We start from the raw sequence: 18184 nt of genomic DNA on the forward strand, positions 1-18184 counted from the left end.
GCTGGGGAGGGTTGGAGTTCACAGAGCTTCCTGCAGCTGGCAGGGAAATTTGGGGGTGGGTCTGACCTGGCCCCGGATGCCGTGCAAGGGAAGAGGAAGTTCTGTCCTACCCAGCCCAGCTGGGACTAGACGCTGAGCCTGGCGCAGGGTAGAAGCCACCAGCCGGGTCTTCCTCAGTCCCGCCCCCTGCCCCACAGTGATTTATCTCTCTGCCAGCGGCCATGGGCACCCGAAACATACTGCTGGGAAGGGTCGCATGACCTCTCTTGTGGCTTCCCTTTGCTTCCCTGTCAGAAAGTCATATTTCTGTGAGGAAGCAAAGAAATCTGCAGGGGACATAAATTCTTCACATGCGCAGTGGCATAGAATTCCCCCAGGACTATGTTTCTGTTATTATTTTTACCCTACCCTAATACTGACCAATACACATGTTCAGAGTGTGCTACTCAGTAGTGTATGTGCATTTAGCAGGAGATTGTCAAAAACACAAGGCACAGCTAGGCACACTACTCCCACTGACTTTCACTGGGCGTTGGGCACCTCCTTTTTGTTTTGAAAGTCTCCCCCTTGTTGTGCTGATGGCACATCCAAGCATGATGTAGAGAGACGCAGATTCAAAGTTTGGGAAGAAGTAAACAATTTTTTCAGTTCCTCATCTCCCATTTGTTAAAGAAAAACTGGTGATATTTTGCCCCTTGTGAACAGAGTTTTCATTCCTTTTTTGCGAAAGCCTGAGGAGATACCAGTGTCTCAAATCCCATAATTATTCCATGCACAGGACGTTCACATTTATCTTGGGAAATTTATATTCGCATCCACATTTCCCACAGCCACCAAATATGGCACAGCATTTCCAACACGGAGCTAGCAATAACTATTCCACTTTTACAGTGGTACTATTTCCCCATAGCACAGCAGGGAACAGCTATTCTCCTTGTGTGCCTCTGATTTACAGCTCATCCAGAATATTAGATAACTTTCAAGTTTCTGGCCTCAGGAAGAGGGTTTTCTACAAGACTTAAAAGCAAATCCAATAGCCCAAGGAAGCACCTCTGGAGCAACTTCTTTGCAGGCAACTAGCTTTAATCATATTAAAATCATAATGTGAACTTGGACACAGGCTAGTTAACTCAACACTGTAAGTATTTCAGTCACCTCCCTTTCCCTGCTCCCGACATTTAATTAATTCCAGAGAAAACTATGGGGGTTTGATGGTGTACAGAAATTAGATTGCCATAGTCACTATTCCCATGGAAACACCCTACCAAGTGGAACTGTACTTTGATAATTTGCAACAGGACGACTTGAACATTCACAGGTCACTAAGCTGTTAGAAATGTTCTTAATCAATTATGCAAGCATTCAGCTGGGTATAAGGGTTTCCTTTCTTAATTTTTTGCTAATTTTGCTGGTTCTGGGTAATTTATGACATTTCTCCCTCCCCACCCAAAATATGCAAGATAAAAAGCATGAGTGGAAGTGTAAAAAACAGTTGCCCCCTCGCTCTCCCTGATACACAGATTTTTCCCCCCACCAAGGCTTTAATGTGTTTGCTTGCATTTAGAATCATAGAACCATAGGGTTAGAAGAGACCACAAGGGTTATCTAGTCTAATCCCCAGTCAAGACGCAGGATTTGTAGCATCTAAATCATCCAAGACAGATAGCGATCCAGCCTCCTTTTGAAAATCTCCGTGAAGGAGCTTTCACAACCTCCCGAGGCAGTCTGTTCCACTGTCCTACTGTTCTTACAGTTAGGAATGTATCTGTATAGTTGGTGTATGGGCTTTATCTCCAAGATGAATCTCAAGCTTCAAGCCTTTCCTACAATTAACCTTATAAATTAAACAAACTACTTACCATTCCAGTTTTTGGCGATCTTGAACAAGTTTGCAGCCCTGGTGTACATTTCACAGGCTTCTTCTACCTTTGAATTTCCTCTAGAAAAATAAAAAAAGTACAAGTCACTAAATTACTATTTGCACTGCAATGAAATATAGTCATTTGAGGGTGGGCTAAAACCCAAGAATAGAGTTCTGAATTTTGCGTTCTGGTTTGTTCTGGTGACTTGGCCCTTCCAAACTTTGTTGCATAAATGGGCAGCTCATCCCATTGGTTATATGCAGAGTCCGGTCAGATCCTTGTTTTGTTCATTTAATTGCCACTGTGTTAGGGTTTGGGGAAGCCTGTTCCCCTGTTGTGTCATGCAAAGTTCCAACCCCAATAAAATGTACCATTTCCAACACAAATACTCAAGTGTAAGAGCTTCAGATTTTCCTTCCTCAAGGACTGGTGTGAATAAAAACTGGATTACTAGGGTGTTCCTGGCAAGGGAACATGAAACAGTACCAGAAAGCTCCAAAACAGACCCAGGTGCTCCGAAAGTATTTAGGCACCTAACTCCCATTCCTGGGCCTTAGTCTCTTTAAATTCAAGCAAATGCTTGCAGATTTTTTTCCTCACCAACACTGGCCTAGTTGTAATCAACAACAACACACTGGAAGTTTTCACTCCAAAGAGAAAACAGCATGAGGTCAGAGTCACTACTGTTTATCAATCTTGTTTATCAACAATATACAGTAGAACCACAGAGTTACAAACACCTTGGAAAAGGAGGTTGGTTGTAACTCTGAAATGTTCGTAACTCTGAACAAAACGTACTGGTGGTTCTTTCAAAAGTTTACACCCGAACATTGACGTAATACAACTTTGAAACTTTACATGCAGAAGAAAAATACTGCTTTCTCTGTTTTTTTTTTTTAGTAATTTACATTTAACACTGTACTGTATTTGCTCTTGAGGTGTCTGCTGCTGACTGATTACATACTTCTGGTTCCAAATGAGGTGTGTGGTTGACCGGTCAATACGTAACTCTACTGTAAAAGGAATAAGGACAACAATTAAAAGCCACCAATGCTGGCCTGGTTGAAGAGGTGACCCTGGGCCCAGAGTGTGTGGCCAAGGCTGGAAGGGTTGCTGGACCCAGTGGTAAAGGCCTGGCTGGAGGCTGGAACCAGCAGCTGGGCCCTGCTGGAGTCTCGCACTGGAAGTGCATTCTGCCTACTCCCCTCTGGAGCTGCTGTGTTAGGTACACAGGGGAAGCTGTGCTGTTTGTAGCTGTACTGAACACTACTGCCAGAGGAGCTGAGGTAGCCAAGTGGATGCCTTTGTCCAGGGGGGAGAGAGACTATCCTTGGAACAGAAGCAGCGAAATTTCCTCTCTAAGCAGGACTGGGGAGAAATTGAACAGGGGAAGCATCTTCTGGCTTTAACCTTCCCTTAGGGCTCTCTGCCATCTTGGGTCCTTGGACAGGAAGGGAGCTGCTGCACGTGGTGAACCCAGGCACCCTTGAAAGGCCTGAAGTTTCCAAGATAAAGGCCTTAAAACAAGGGAGAAAGGAAAAGATAAAAGAATTTTGGAGTAAACCCACAAAATCTAAAGATTTGCCTATGCTCTGTAATTCAGGACAGCAGGGAGTCTTGAGAACACTCCAGGGCCTTACATGCTGGGTAGTCATTGACACCAGCGTAAGAGGCGTGGCATGTGCGGGGCACAGGAGGGATGGCATCAGATCAAAATGAAAGTATTTAATACCTACTTTGAACAGGTGAAAGTGACTACCTAACGGGCAAGGTTGGGAAGATTCACAGGCTGAAACTGGCATGAGGCAAACTAACCAGGGTTTTCCTAGAAGAGGGGAAATATCTCTCATCTGGTCAGGGGCGCTGGAACAATTTTTATAATGGGGGTGCTGAGAGCCATTGAACCAAACTATAAACCCTGGATATAATGGAAACCACTTTAAGGCATGGGGCTGCTGCCGCACCCCCACTCCCCTAGTTTCAGCACCAATGCATCTGGTCCTGCTTCATGGTGCTATAGAGTAGATGAAAACCCATTTCTGAAAAGGCATGTGTTCTTCTGACACCCTTACCTGAAAAATTTGTGCAGCCTTGAGCAAGCCATTTAATCTAGTCTGCCCCTCCATTCCCTCATCTGTAAAAACTGAATAATGCTTTCCTGCCGCACAGGGGAGTTGTGAGAATAAAATCCAGATACGATAACGATAAGGACCACAAAAGTAGGTAGAGAGACAGACTGCACTATAATGACCAGAGAACCACTTCAATGGAGTAATTTTGATGTCCATTCATTGAGAATCAACTTAAGACACTAACAAATAGAAAATGCAACAGCCTACCTTTGCAAGATGCCAGAAACTCAAAGAGTACTGCATGCCTAAGGCATTTAATATTAGGACAGCCACACCCTTTCATAAAGAAGCGGCTACGGTTACTTATCTGCATACTAGTGCAATTCATCTGCTCTCCTGCTGTAAAGTCCTAGGTGAATGACTGGCTGGGGAGCTGCAGGACTGTAATTTAGGTAATAGCTACACTGCCGCTGGGAGCGAGCCCCCCAGACCAGGCAGACAGACTTGGATTAGTGGGGCTCGAGCTGGCACACTAAAAAAGTCAGAGAACGGCTGCTGCAGCTCAGGGTTAAGCCCAGCTGAGCCCTTCAGCTTGAAAGCCCGAACTCCAGCTCTCGGCCGCTGCATCCACACTGGTACTTTTATGCATGCTAACTCGGGCCCTGCAAATGCAAATCTGTCTACCTGGGCTGGGAAGATACAACTTTAGTGGCCTTTCTGAGGTTGATCCTGCAGGCTGATGAGCACTGCAGGAAGCACAAAAAAACGGAAGTGTTAACGTCCAGCACTCACCATCAGCACCTGTGCAGAAAGGCTGCGTTCAGTATGCCTTGCACTGCACACAGCCCAGCTGAATAGGAGAAGAGAGGGAGTAGGTGTGATGGGATGGGGATTGGGGGGTGGGTGGGAAGGAAAGTCAGAAGTAAAGCCAGGATTCGGTGTTTAAAGCATAATCCAGTGACTGCAAACGTTGTCGGCTCACCAGATTGCAGATCTCCCCCCACCACCCCAGCTACTTTCTCTTACTGGAGAGTGATTAACAAAGCGCTCTGATCAGCAGCACTACCTACAGCTCAGCACCGCTCTCTCACAACCTTCTTCTACATCCTTATAAGCCAGGGGTGGGCAAACTTTTTGGCCCGAGGGCCACATTGGGGTTGCAAAACTGTATGGAGGCCCGGATAGGGAAGGCTGTGCCTCCCCGAACAGCCTGGCCCCCGCCCCCTCCGACTTCTCGCCCCCGGACTGCCCCCCTCAGAATCCCCGACCCATCCAACCCCCCCCACTCCTTGTCCCCTAACTGCCCCCTCCTGGGAACCCCCCCCACCCCAACCATCCCCGGGACCCCACCCCCTATGCAACCCCCCTGCTCCCAGTCCCCTGACTGCTCTGACCCCTATCCACACCCCCACCACCGACACGCCCCCAGGACTCCCATGCTTATCCAACGCCCCCGTCCCCTGACCGCCCCCCAGAACCTCCGCCCCATCTAACCGCCCCCTGCTCCCTGTCCCCTGACTGCCCCCCGGGACTCCCCGCCCCTTATTCAACTCCCCGGCCACAGCCCCCTTACCATGCCACTCAGAACAGCATGTCTTGCAGCCGTGCCACCTGACCAGAGCCAGACACTGCTGTTCTACAAGGCAGGAGCGCGCAATCCCACCGCCCAGAGCGCTGCCCGTGCGGCAGCGTGGCTACGGGGGGAGGGGGAGAAAGGGGCAGGGACAGCGGGGGCTAGCCTCCCTGGCCGAGAGCTCAAGGGCCGGGCAGGACAGTCCTGTGGGCCAGATGTTTGCCCACCTCTGTTATAATCACTGAAGTTACAAAGAGCTTCCCAAAGCATCCAAGAACTGCTACAACCTCATTTAGAATCATATTTTATAACTGACTGGTCATGGTGCACTACATTTTATAGAGAATCTTGTCAGACATACTGTATGGAGAATTCTAGTCTTTTTCTCAGTGTGTTGAGGACATTCACCTGTTCTAACTTTGAGTGTGGGTGGGGAATAAGAGGGAAAGAAAAAAATCCCAAACTGAAGAGGAAGTTCTGCACCCGCACAGAAGACTAAGCACTGAAATATAAACTCTAAAAGTGAAACTCAATCTAACTCCCACTCAAATTGGCAACTGTGAAATGCACAAGATATTCCCCAAGGAAAGAATCCAAACAAGCCAAACAAAGTACTAATGGACATTCCAAACTGTGGAATCAATGTTCTAGTAGCGTTTATCACAGTAAGTGTTTTATGCCGTGAAGCTTGCTAATTATTAATGTAGATCTGGTTCTGAAACCTACCCACAGCTATCTGACATTGAATGCTTAAAATGCCCATATAACCTGGTCTCCTGTGAACTCAAAAATTAAGAGTAAGCAAATAGAAAATAAAGAAAAGTCTGAAGTACACTTCACTAGTGTAGCTATTGTAGCACAAGCTATAATTAAATCAAGTGTTAGTTTTTCCAGTATCATTACGCCAATTGTTTTCAATATTATCTTTTACTTTGCTAACACTAAAGGCCAGACCCGTCAAACACCAATGTGAGCTTTGTGTAAAGACTGGAAGTAGATTATGGTTCCCTAAATTCTGAGGACAATTTAAGGGACATTGGTTTAGAGGACTGTGAGCCAAAACTTCAGGCCCCAAAGTAAGCTTCAACAGGGCAACTCACATGCTTAAAGTTAGGTTTGGTCTTATGTACCTTGTGGAATTGTGACCTCTATCTCCAGCTATGCCACTGACTCAGTGTCACCTCCTGAATGAAGTCACACAAGTGACTTTGTCTCAGTTTACCCATTTGTAAAATGCATATGATACTTAAGTAGGTTGGGTATGAAGGTGCTGGAAAGTTAAAGTATTTGGTGTTCAAAAAGCACTCTGAGATCCTTAGTTGAGGAAAACATACACATGCTTACCCTTAAGAAAAATATCTTCAAGGTGGCCCTCTGGATCTCCATGCATTCCCTCACAGGACAGTTCAGAAATTATGAGTAAGCCTCTCCAGGCACTGTTTCAGGAGGAGAACTTTGCAAGCTACAGTGACTTAGTAAATCAGGAAGTAGTCTATATGTATAACCATTTCAATCTCAGTTATATGTTAGACTAAACCGTTTTCACTCCCTACCTATCTACAGGACTTTACTATGCTGGAGATAAGGAAAATTGTGTGTCTGAATTCTTCCCCCAAAGCTACAGGAAGGCTGAAGCCTCATTAGCAGATATGTGAACCTTACTATCTCAAAGAATAAAAGCTCTTTGTAAGTGCATACTATTATTAAACAGACATGTCCAACTAGTTAACAAACACTCAATTTCTGATAAGCCATATCTTTGGCATTCCCTTTTCTACTCCATGATTAGTTTGCGGTATTTTTATTACAATGGCAGCATCTAAACATGAATTGTCATCTCTGTGTAGACAAGACTGATATGTTGAAAAGGTTTAACAGAAAGAAACACAAAGGATCATATTCTTTTCTCAACTGCACCAGTGCAAATCTAGAAAACCTAAATATAGAGGTGGCTACCTATTCCCTCTATACTAAGTCCTGTGAAGTCAATGGCCATTGTGTGAATACAACGTATGTGAATCCGGAATAAAGAAAATAATTTGGACCAAAACATCTATTCCAGGAGAATGTTTCCTGTTTAATATGGGCCACGTTCTTCCTTAACTCAATGGGGTTGCAGGAGAAAAGTGATGGAAAAAAATTAGCCTTGCTTGAACAAATACCTGTAGGCATTGAGCAACACAAGCAGAAAGACACAGCAAAATAACTACCAAAACTAAAAAAAAAAAAAAAAAAATTTAAACCATTTAAGTTCCTAAGTGACAACACTATAATTACCTACTACATTATTTATGAAACTTAAGCACTTAAAAACAAGGAAATGAATACAGATATCATAATTCTTACACTGACCACATAATACACACATGCATATTATTCTCATCAAGTATAAATAATGCATATTTCATCACAATATTCACTCTGACTCATGGACTTTTTTAATCTTAATTTCTGTATCTCAATATTTTCTTTTAAGGGATATTATCAAATGAAAATTATCATCAGTAAATCCATTTTTTAAATTGGCAGTACAAGTTTTATGTAAAATATATATAACTGCGCTTTTTAAAGAATAATTGTTTAACAGAAAAAGAGTTTTACATAGATTTATGCTAACTTATGTATAAATGTGTACACAGACGCTAGCTTACTCGAATCCCGGGGGGTACTCGACCCCCACTCTGCCCCAGGCCCGGCCCCCACTCCACCCCCACCCTGCCTCTTCCCGCCCCACTCTACCCCCGGCCCTGCCCCCACCCCACCACCCCGCCCCTTCCCAGCCCCACCCACCTCTTTCCGCCTCCTCCCTTTGCCTCTTCCTGCCCCCGCTCCTCCCCCTCCCCCCAGTGCCCCCTGCATGCTGTGGAACAGCGGATTGTGGCAGGCAGGAGGCTCTTGGAGGGAGGGGAAGAGCCGATTGGCAGGGCCGTGGGCAGGCGGGAGGCGCTGGGGGTGGGGGGTGGCACTGACTCGCAGGGCTGCCAGTGGGTACTGAGCACCCACTATTTTCTCCCCATGGGTGCTCCAGCCCTGGAGCACCCATGGAGTCAACACCTCTGTAAGTGTAGCAAGCTGTGTCATCGTCACTAGTATAGGACTGTAACTATGGCTACATCTACACTTGGAACTGGAGGTGTGGTTCCCAGCTCCAGTAGACACACTCACACTAGCACACAATAAATAGTACTGTGCTGCAGTAGCAAATGGTAGCCCGGACTAGCTGCCGCGATTACACACCCGCCCAGACTCCACGGGCATGTAATTGGGGGCAGCTAGGCCATGCTGTTGTTTTTGGCATGCTACTGTGGACTGTTTTCCTCTTTATAAGCCTTAAACACACTGGGCTTAAAACTGCCATTCACTTCAGTGCGGCCAGGATTTCACCATCAAGTCGTTTGCTTCTTAAACACTTACTGGCTGACTTAGAACGACGCTTCCTCGGCTCTCGTCCCCTAATGCCCCTATTCTACTTGCACTACATTGATGACATCTTCATCATCTGGATCCATGGAAAAGAAGCCCTTGAGGAATTCCACCATGATTTCAACAATTTCCATCCCACTATCAATCTCAGCTTGGACCAGTCCACACAAGAGATCCACTTCCTGGATACTACAGTGCTAATAAGCAATAGTCACATAAACACCACCCTATGCCGGAAACCTACTGACCGCTATACTTACCTACACGCCTCCAGCTTTCATCCAGACCACATCACATGATCCATTGTCTACAGCCAAGCTCTAAGATACAATCACATTTGCTCCAATCCCTCAGACAGAGACAAACACCTACAAGATCTCTATCAAGCATTCTTAAAACTACAATACCCACCTGCTGAAGTGAAGAAACAGATTGACCGAGCCAGAAGAATACCCAGAAGTCACCTACTCCGGGACAGACCCAACGAAGAAGGTAACAGAACACCACTAGCCATCACCTTCAGCCCCCAACTAAAACCTGTCCAGCGCATCATCAAGGATCTACAACCTATCCTGAAGGACGATCCCTCACTCTCACAGATCTTGGGAGACAGGCCAATCCTTGCTTACAGACAGCCCCCCAACCTGAAGCAAATACTCACCAGCCACCACACAACAAAAACACTAACCCAGGAACCTATCCTTGCAACAAAGCCCGCTGCCAACTCTGTCCACATATCTATTCAAGGGACACCATCATAGGACCTAATCACATCAGCCACACCATCAGAGGCTCGTTCACCTGCACATCTACCAATGTGATATATGCCATCATGTGCCAGCAATGCCCCTCTGCCATGTACATTGGCCAAACCGGACAGTCTCTACACAAAAGAATAAATGGACACAAATCAGATGTCAAGAATTATAACATTAAAAAACCAGTCGGAGACCACTTCAACCTCCCTGGTCATTCAATTACAGACCTAAAAGTCGCAATACTCCAACAAAAAAACTTCAAAAACAGACTCCAACAAGAAACTGCTGAATTGAAATTAATTTGCAAACTGGGCACCATTAAATTAGGCTTGAACAAAGACTAGGAGTGGATGGGTCATTACACAAAGTAAAACTATTTCCCCATGCTAATTTTTTCCCCTATTGTTACTCACACCTTCTTGTCAACTATTGGAAATGGGCCATCCTGATTATCACTACAAAAGTTTTTTTTTCTCCTGCTGATAATAGCCCACCTTAATTGATTAGTCTCATTATAGTTGGTATGGCAACACCCATTTTTTCATGTTCTCTGTGTATATATATCTTCCTACGGTATTTTCCACTGCATGCATCCGATGAAGTGGGTTTTAGCCCATGAAAGCTTATGACCAAATAAATTTGTTAGTCTATAAGGTGCGACAAGTACTCCTCGTTCTTTTTGCTGATGCAGACTAACACGGCTACCACTCTGAAACCTGTAGAAGGATTAAAAGTGAAAATTAAACAACACGGAAAGTGGTTGTGGTTCACTAGAGACACGTAGTGAAGCAAGACCCAGGGAAAAGGGTTGAAGGCCAAATGATTTACACAGCTCAGAGAAAGACAGTCATTAAGATTTTTCTTATGACTAGCAGTGCTCTTCAGAAAGGCCTTTGTTTAACTGTCACCAGTGACATACGGCCAAAGAAATGGGTTCAGACCCTGCAACTGAATCCACATAGAGACCCTTAACCCCACAAGGATCCAATTACAGGACTGGGGCCCCAGTCAACTGGAAAAGAAGATTTCCCAACACAATTCGTATCTTGAATAAATAAGACCCTCTTATATTATCTCTTGCTGAAATAAATTGATCCTTTCACAGAACAAGGCTTCATACAAAAATGTTGCTATTTTGACAGTCTGTTCTTGGTACGTTAAAATATTTTCCAGACTCTGGGCCTGATGCAAACCTTACTGAACTCAACCCCCCACCCCACCCCCACCAACTTCAATGGGCTTTGGATCAAGCCCTATGGTTTAGTTTTGAGAAAAGACAACCTAAGGGGGAGCTGATACATCTTCCAATATGTTAAGGGCTGTTATAAAGAGGATGGTGATCAATTGTTCACTCCACGTCCACTGAACGTAGGACAAGAAGTAATGTGCTTAATCTAAAGCAAGGGAGATTTAGATCAGATATGAGGAAAAACTTTCTAACTATGCGGGCTGTTATGTTTTGGAATAGACTTCCAAGGAAGGTTGTGGAATCCCCATCACTGGAGATTTTTAAGATCAGGCTGAATAGACATCTGTCAGGGATGGTTCAGGACTAGGTTTACGTGATCCTACCTCAGCGCAAAGGGCTGTACTTGATGACTTCTCAATGTCCCTTCCAGCTCTACATTTCTAGGATTCCCTTACTTATACATGTAGTTCCAATTACCTTTAGCAGGCCTACTTGTGTGCGTAAGGGAAGGCACAATCAGGTCCTAAAAAGGCAATTACACTGGAGAAAGAATGTTGCTCCACAAAGACTTCCAATTTTCCTTTAACGTTTATTTTTTAGAAACCCTCTCTTGCAGTTTATAAATAACTGAAATACAATAACATTTGGGGCAGTGGGGAGAAGAGTGAGAGGAAAGGAGGAAGAAAGGATAGAAAAACAGGGATATTGCTGCAGACAGTATAAGGGACAGGTAAATGCCTTCTTCTCAAAGAGCCCAAAAGTAAAAAACTTACTTGCTGATGCCACAGTATACGAGTCATTTAAAAAAAATTAAAATATAGACAAAGTTTTAAGCCAAGGTATCTCGTAAGATCAACAAGCACAGATTCAACAAGGCCAGAAGGGACAAATGTGATCATTTAGTCTGGCGTCCTGTAGAACACAGGCCATAGAACTTCCCCAGAATAATCCCTAGAGCAGATCTCTTAGAAAAAAAAAAATCCAGTCTCGATTTAAAAATTGTCCACGATAGAGAATCCACCATGACCCTTGCTCAGTTGTCACAATGGTTAATTCCTATCACTGTTAAAAATGTATGCCTTATTTCTATTCTGAATTTGTCTAGTTTCAACTTCCCACCATTGGATCATGTTGTACCTTTCTCTGCTAGACTGAAGAGCCGATGTCAAATATCTGTTCCCCATACAGGTATTTATAGACTATGACCGAGTCATCCCTTCACCTTCTCTTTCTTAAGATAAACAGATTGAGCTCCTTAAGTCTATCACTATAAGGCAGGTTTTCTAATCTTTTAATCATTCTCGTGGCTCTTCTCTGACTCCTCTCCAACGTATCAACTTCCTACTTGAATTGTGGTCACCAGAACTGGACACAGTATTCCAACAGCAGTCACATCAGTGCCAAATGCAGAGGCAAAATAACTTCTTTACTCCACTCAAGATTTGCCATTTGTGCATCAAATGATCACATTAGCCCTTTTGGCCACAGCATTGCACTGGGAGCTCATGGTCAGCAGTTTATCCACCATGACCCCCAAAATCTTTTTCAGAATTACCGGTTCCAAGGATTACTCCAGGCAGATTTCTGCACCAAAATTGTTTTAAAAATTCTGCAAAAATCTACTGTTTTATTTGTCAAAATAAACAATATAATCACAAAAGTTTCAATTATTTTGGTAATTTATTTCAAAATATCTGTCAGCAAGTACGTTGATAACATTACAGACAATAAAAAATATTCAGGAATTGTTTTTTGACAAATAGATTCTTGACTAGACAAATTAATATAGAACTCTGAGTAATAATTCATTTAAACTAGGATACAGAAAAGCATTTTCCACACCCCTTCAGAAGAAGTACAAAGGCTTGGTGGAGTTAGGAGTAACGGAGGAGCTAAGGGAGAGGGAAGTAATTGCTAGGAAGGAGCCTGGGTATGAACCTGGAGGGTTGTTGGGAGTGGGTGGGAAAAGTATAGAACAGGTTTTTTGGGTGGCTGGGGAGGGATTGTTAGGGAGCCTCCCCAATGCAGACCCCAGCTGACCCTACCCTCTCCCATTCAGTCAGGAATATCTACCCCTGTCCCCATGTGTCCCTGCACCCCCATGTGTCCCTCCTTCCCCCTCATACAACCACTCCCCCCATCCTCATGTGGCCCTACACCCCCACTCAGCCACCCCCTTGTGGCCCTGCAGCCCCTTCTCCTCTCCCCATGTGTCCCTGCACCCTGTCAGGCAGCCTCCTCCCCCATCTCCATGTGCCTCTGCACCTCCTCCCCGTCTCCATGTGTCTCTGTGTTCCCACTCAGCCACCCTCTTCCATCATGTGACCCTGCATCCTCTCCTGTCATATCTCCCAGCACCCCCTCTCCCATCCCAATGTGGCCCTGTGCCTCCACTCCCATTCAGCCTCTGTCCATCTGTCCTCCCCACTAGCCCTTACGAACCCCAGTCTGTGACCCCCCTAGCAGCTCCATGTGCCCCATGCTGTCTGTCTCTCCATATCCTCTGTCTCCTGACCTGGCCCCACTGGTGCTGTGAAGAAGGCAGCCTCAGCTGGGACTCACCCTGGAGCCTCTGCTCTGTAACGCAAACTGTAAGGCTACAGTTACGCTTTTATCAAAAAGCGTAACTGTAGCAACTTTCCCACAGAAGTTATTTTCTGCGGGGAAAAAAATTATGCGCGGCACATTAATTATGCACGCACGTGGTGCAGAATTCCCCCAGGAATAAAAGATAGAATCCCCATCCTCTGTGTATGTCTTTGTTCCTAGATGTATACATTTACATGTAGTTGTATTAAAACACATATTGTTTGCTTGTGCCCAGTTTAGCAAGTAACCCAGATTGCTCTGTATCAGGGACCTGTGCCCTTCACTATTTACCACACCCCCAATTCATGTGTCATCTGCAAACTTTATCAATGATGATGTTATGTTTTCTTCTAGGGTCATTGATAAAAAAATTAAATAGCATAAGGCCAAGTACCGATCCCTGCGGGACCCTCCTAGAAACTGACCCATTCAATGATTCCCCACTTATAATTAAATTTTGAGATTTATCGGTTAGCCAGCCTTTAATCCCTTTAATGTGTGCCATGTTAATTTTATATCATTCTAGTTTATCTTTTAATCAAAATGTCATTTCGTATCAAGTCAAACACCTTACAGAAGTCTAAGTACATTACATCAACACTATTACATTTATTAACCAAATTTTTAATTTCATCAAAAAATATATCAAGTTAGCATGACAGGATCTATTTTTCATACATCAGTGTCTATTGGCATTAATTATATCACCTTCATTTAATTTTTTATTAGTTGAATCCCATATCAGCCAGTCTATTAATAATCTTCCCCAGCATCGGTGTCAGACTAATAGGCCTATAATTACCTGTCATCCCACTCACCCTTTTTAAATATCAGCCCAATATTAGCTTTCTATCAGTCTTGTAGAACTTCCTTAGTGTTCCAAGACATATTGAAAAATCAACATTAATGGTCCAGCAAGCTCTTTTAAAACTCTTGGATGCCAGTTATCTGGACCTGCTGATTTTAAAATGTCAGAGTTTAGTAGTTGCTGTTTAACACCCTCCTGAGATACTAGAGCAGGGGTAGGCAACCTATGGCACGTGTGCCGAAGGCGGCACGCGAGCTGATTTTCAGTGGCACTCACACTGCCCGGGTCCTGGCCACCGGTCCGGGGGCTCTGCATTTTAATTTAATTTTAAATGAAGCTTCTGAAACATTTTAAAAACCGTATTTACTTTACATACAACAATAGTTTAGTTATATATTATAGACTTATAGAAAGAGACCTTCTAAAAACGTTAAAATGTATGACTTGCACTCGAAGCCTTACATTAGAGTGAATAAATGAAGACTCAGCACACCACTTCTGAAAGGTTGCCGACCCCTGTACTAGAGGAATGGAAAGAGTGTTATCAACATCATATGATATGACTTCATTATTTGTTTTACTCCCCAAATATAGAACAGAAATATTTATTGAACACTTCTATCATTTCTGCTTTATTATTTATATTTCTACCATTTCCAACTAGTAATGGACCAATACCACTGTTAGGAACAAAACAAATCCTAACAGACTTAAAAAAACCCTCCTCCTTATTGTCCTTAACTCTGATGCCACAGATTTCTTCTTGAATCCCTTTGTTTCCTTTACCAATTTTCTACAATTCCTAGGTTCAGATTTATATTATTATCAACTTCCCCTTTCTTCCATTTGCTATATAGTGCGGCCTTCACTTACCCTCTAAACCAGGTCAGTTTTTTAACCAATACAACTTTTGTCCTCAATTTTGGTTTTTGGAGCATCTAGTGAAGAGTTCTTGAACAATTCCCAATTACCATTCACATTTTTCTGATTAAATTCTTCCTCCCAGCTGATTTGGTCATAACTATTGTAAGCTTTGTGAGACTGGCCCTTTTAAAGCACCAAGTATATATGTTACTAGTAAAGACTTTACTCTGTTAGTCTGTAGATTGATGAAAAATAGACATACACAATATTTAAAACTCAAGGTTTGAAGAAAATTCCTCACATGATATTTGCTTTATTGAGAGGCCAAATGAACAAATATTTAGGCCGTGTCTACCTTGTCTACATACAAACTTTCAGTGGTTTAGTTAAGCTGATTTAGTAAAATGGTGAAAATCCCTGTTTGGACATTCTTATTTTGGTTTAAGAGCTACTTATTTCAGTTTAGCCTAACGGAATTAAGCTAAACCAAAATAAGCTCTTTTTTGCACCAGGTTAATAAAAATCAGTATAGAAATCACACCTTAAGTTTAACCGGTGAAACTCTGCATATAAACCAGCCCTTACAAAGGCAAGACTCAAGCTGTTGGAATCAATCTACATGTTAATTTTAAAGTAGGTTACTGCATTTGACTAATGCAGCCCATAAAATAATTTATTAAAGCAGCCAGGTAAAAAACTCACTAAAGGCCTTGCCTTGTACCATGATCTCAGACTAAACACATTAAGAGTTAAATCTTGCTCAGTGCAGAAGAAATTATATTTAATTTAGGGAATTAACATTTTCATAAGGATATGCTAAAATGAAGCATTATTTTTGTTCCAACCTACTAGCAGGCCTTCCCCACTGCTCTCAGCAAAGAATTTTTTTCCTCTATGAAAGAGAGAAATTAACTTTCAATTCCTTGTTTCTTAAATAACAGACTCACTTCATAACAAACCTAACAGAAACCTCCGTCACAGCAGTAACAGCAATGTGGCTCTAATCCCCTTAGCCTTCTGTAGGAGGGATACCAGAATCATACATTTGAACTAATAGCCTAATGGGATTAGATACATGCTAGGTAATTAACTGATCTTCTGATCAATATTGTTTACAAACCTTGCCAACCTTTATTCTAGAAATATGACAATTTCAGCATCAGATTATGTCTCTCCAGAAAGGAGAGAGATTAGAAAATTGACAGACACACATAAAATATCCTTAAAGTACTAGCTAAAAGTCAGGAGTTATTATGAATGTAATGATGCATTAGCTGCTGTGTGGCAGATCAGATGATGATATTAGAAGGGAAGACGAGGAGAAATCATCATTCTCCATTGTAAAGCCCCAATAACGTAGAGCAGCCTCCTCCACTGCCACTAGAGGATTATCAAAAGCGAGTCTCCTCATTGTACAGAAACCGGGATTACGGGCTAAAAATGCTACTTCCTTCAGAAGCAACTAATCACTATGGTGGTTTCTTACATAAATGATGACTGTTAAGCAACAACTTGGAAAGAAAGAGAAAGAGGGGTAAATGCAGGATGTTTCCCCACAACCCCATCTCACCCTTTAATCACTGCAGAGCGCTCAGTGATCTGATTCCACGCCTAGCTTTAACACATACTGTCATTATTTACAGAACACTGGAACTTTTGCATCCGTACAAGGCATAAGAACAGACAGGCGACGTGGGAAAATTATACAGATACAACCAGGGGACAAGGCTCTAAAGGCAACGTTTTGTTCTCCTCCCCTTCCCTCCCAGCAGCAACACAGCAGAGAGAAGGAAGCTTTTTCCTGATGGCAGGCCTGGGAGGGAAGTCAGAGGGATTTTCCTGTGTACCATCTGCGTAAGAACACCACGGGCATCCTTGTATTATAGATCAATACCCGTAGGGTGGCATGAATAAAGCCGACTGTGAATACCAGGGTGCATCCAGGAACAGGGTGCAATCAGAGAGGCACCTTTAGGGTGGCAGGAATACAGCCGATAGTGAATTACCAGGGTGCATCCAGGAACAGGGTGCAATCAGAGAGGCACCTCTAGGGTGGCAGGAATACAGCTGACAGTGAATACCAGAATGCACCCAGGAACAGGGTACAATTAGAGAGACATCTCTAAGGTGGCAGGAATACAGCCGATAGTGAATTACCAGGGTGCACCCAGGAACAGGGTGCAATCAGAGGGGCACCTGAAGGGTGGCAGGAATACAGCTGACTGTGAATTACTAGGGTGCACAAAGAAATAGGGTACACAAGTATTAAGAGAGGCAGCTCTAGGAAGGCACCACTACAGACGATTGTGAATGAGGCGTGTGGGTGTGCACGTAAATATTGTACCTCTCTCTCTCTCTCTCTCTCTCACACACACACACACACACACACACACACACACACGAGTCATACGCCTCTCCAATGTCTGTGCACGAACAAGCCGAGCCTAGCGATCACCCCGGTCACCACACGGCCCTCCCACGCACGTCCAGCCGCCCCCTCAGCTCCATCCCCCCGGCCTGCGCCCCCCGCGCCCGCCGCCCCCGCGCCCGCTCACCCGAAGAGCCCCCTGAGGAAGGAGTGCGAGGACTTGACCCGCTTCTCGGCCTCGGCCATGAGCTGAACGGCCTCGCGCTCCTTGCCGCTGCTGTCCATGGCGGCGGCTCTGAGGGGATGCGCGGGCCCGGCCCTGCCCTGCCGCCCGCCCCGCCCCGCCCCGCACGCCGGGGGGAGCTGAGCCGAGCCGAGCCGAGCTGTGTCGGGAGATGTAGTCGGGCGGGCGGAGGCTACGGGGGATGGGCTGAGTGTGTGTGTGTGTGTGAGAGATACTGTCATTCAGCATGTGACTGTGTGTGATGGTGTCAGTGTGTGACAGTGTGCGTGCACGTGTGTAACAACGTGTGTGTATGTGACGGTCTGTGTGTGATGGTGTTAGGGGAAGGGGTGTATAATGGTGTCAGTGTGTGATTGTCCCTCAGTGTGTGTGTGTGATTATGTCTGTGCGTGATACTGCCAGTCTCTGTGTGTGGAATTGTGTCTGTGTGATGA

At 44.3% G+C, this 18184-nt stretch overlaps 1 protein-coding gene across 2 annotated transcripts in view; it reads right to left on the minus strand.

Annotated features, from left to right (window-relative positions):
• NAPB (NSF attachment protein beta) overlaps nt 1-17862 on the minus strand; it is a 33739-nt gene extending 15877 nt beyond the window's left edge. The window contains exons 1-2 of one of the 2 annotated variants that reach the window (XM_034764082.1): nt 17694-17862; nt 1860-1939 (exon numbers count right to left, since the gene is read on the minus strand). In XM_034764082.1, coding sequence (XP_034619973.1) covers nt 1860-1939; nt 17694-17791 — 178 coding nt within the window. In that variant the 5' untranslated portion in view covers nt 17792-17862. Of the gene's footprint in view, nt 1-1859; nt 1940-17693 lie in introns of those variants that run through there. The other variant, XM_034764083.1, reaches the window with a different exon arrangement.
• Between the last annotated feature and the right edge of the window lie 322 nt (nt 17863-18184).

The sequence above is a fragment of the Trachemys scripta genome, chromosome 3, assembly GCF_013100865.1.
Source record: "Trachemys scripta elegans isolate TJP31775 chromosome 3, CAS_Tse_1.0, whole genome shotgun sequence".
Classification (NCBI taxonomy): Eukaryota; Metazoa; Chordata; order Testudines; family Emydidae; genus Trachemys; species Trachemys scripta.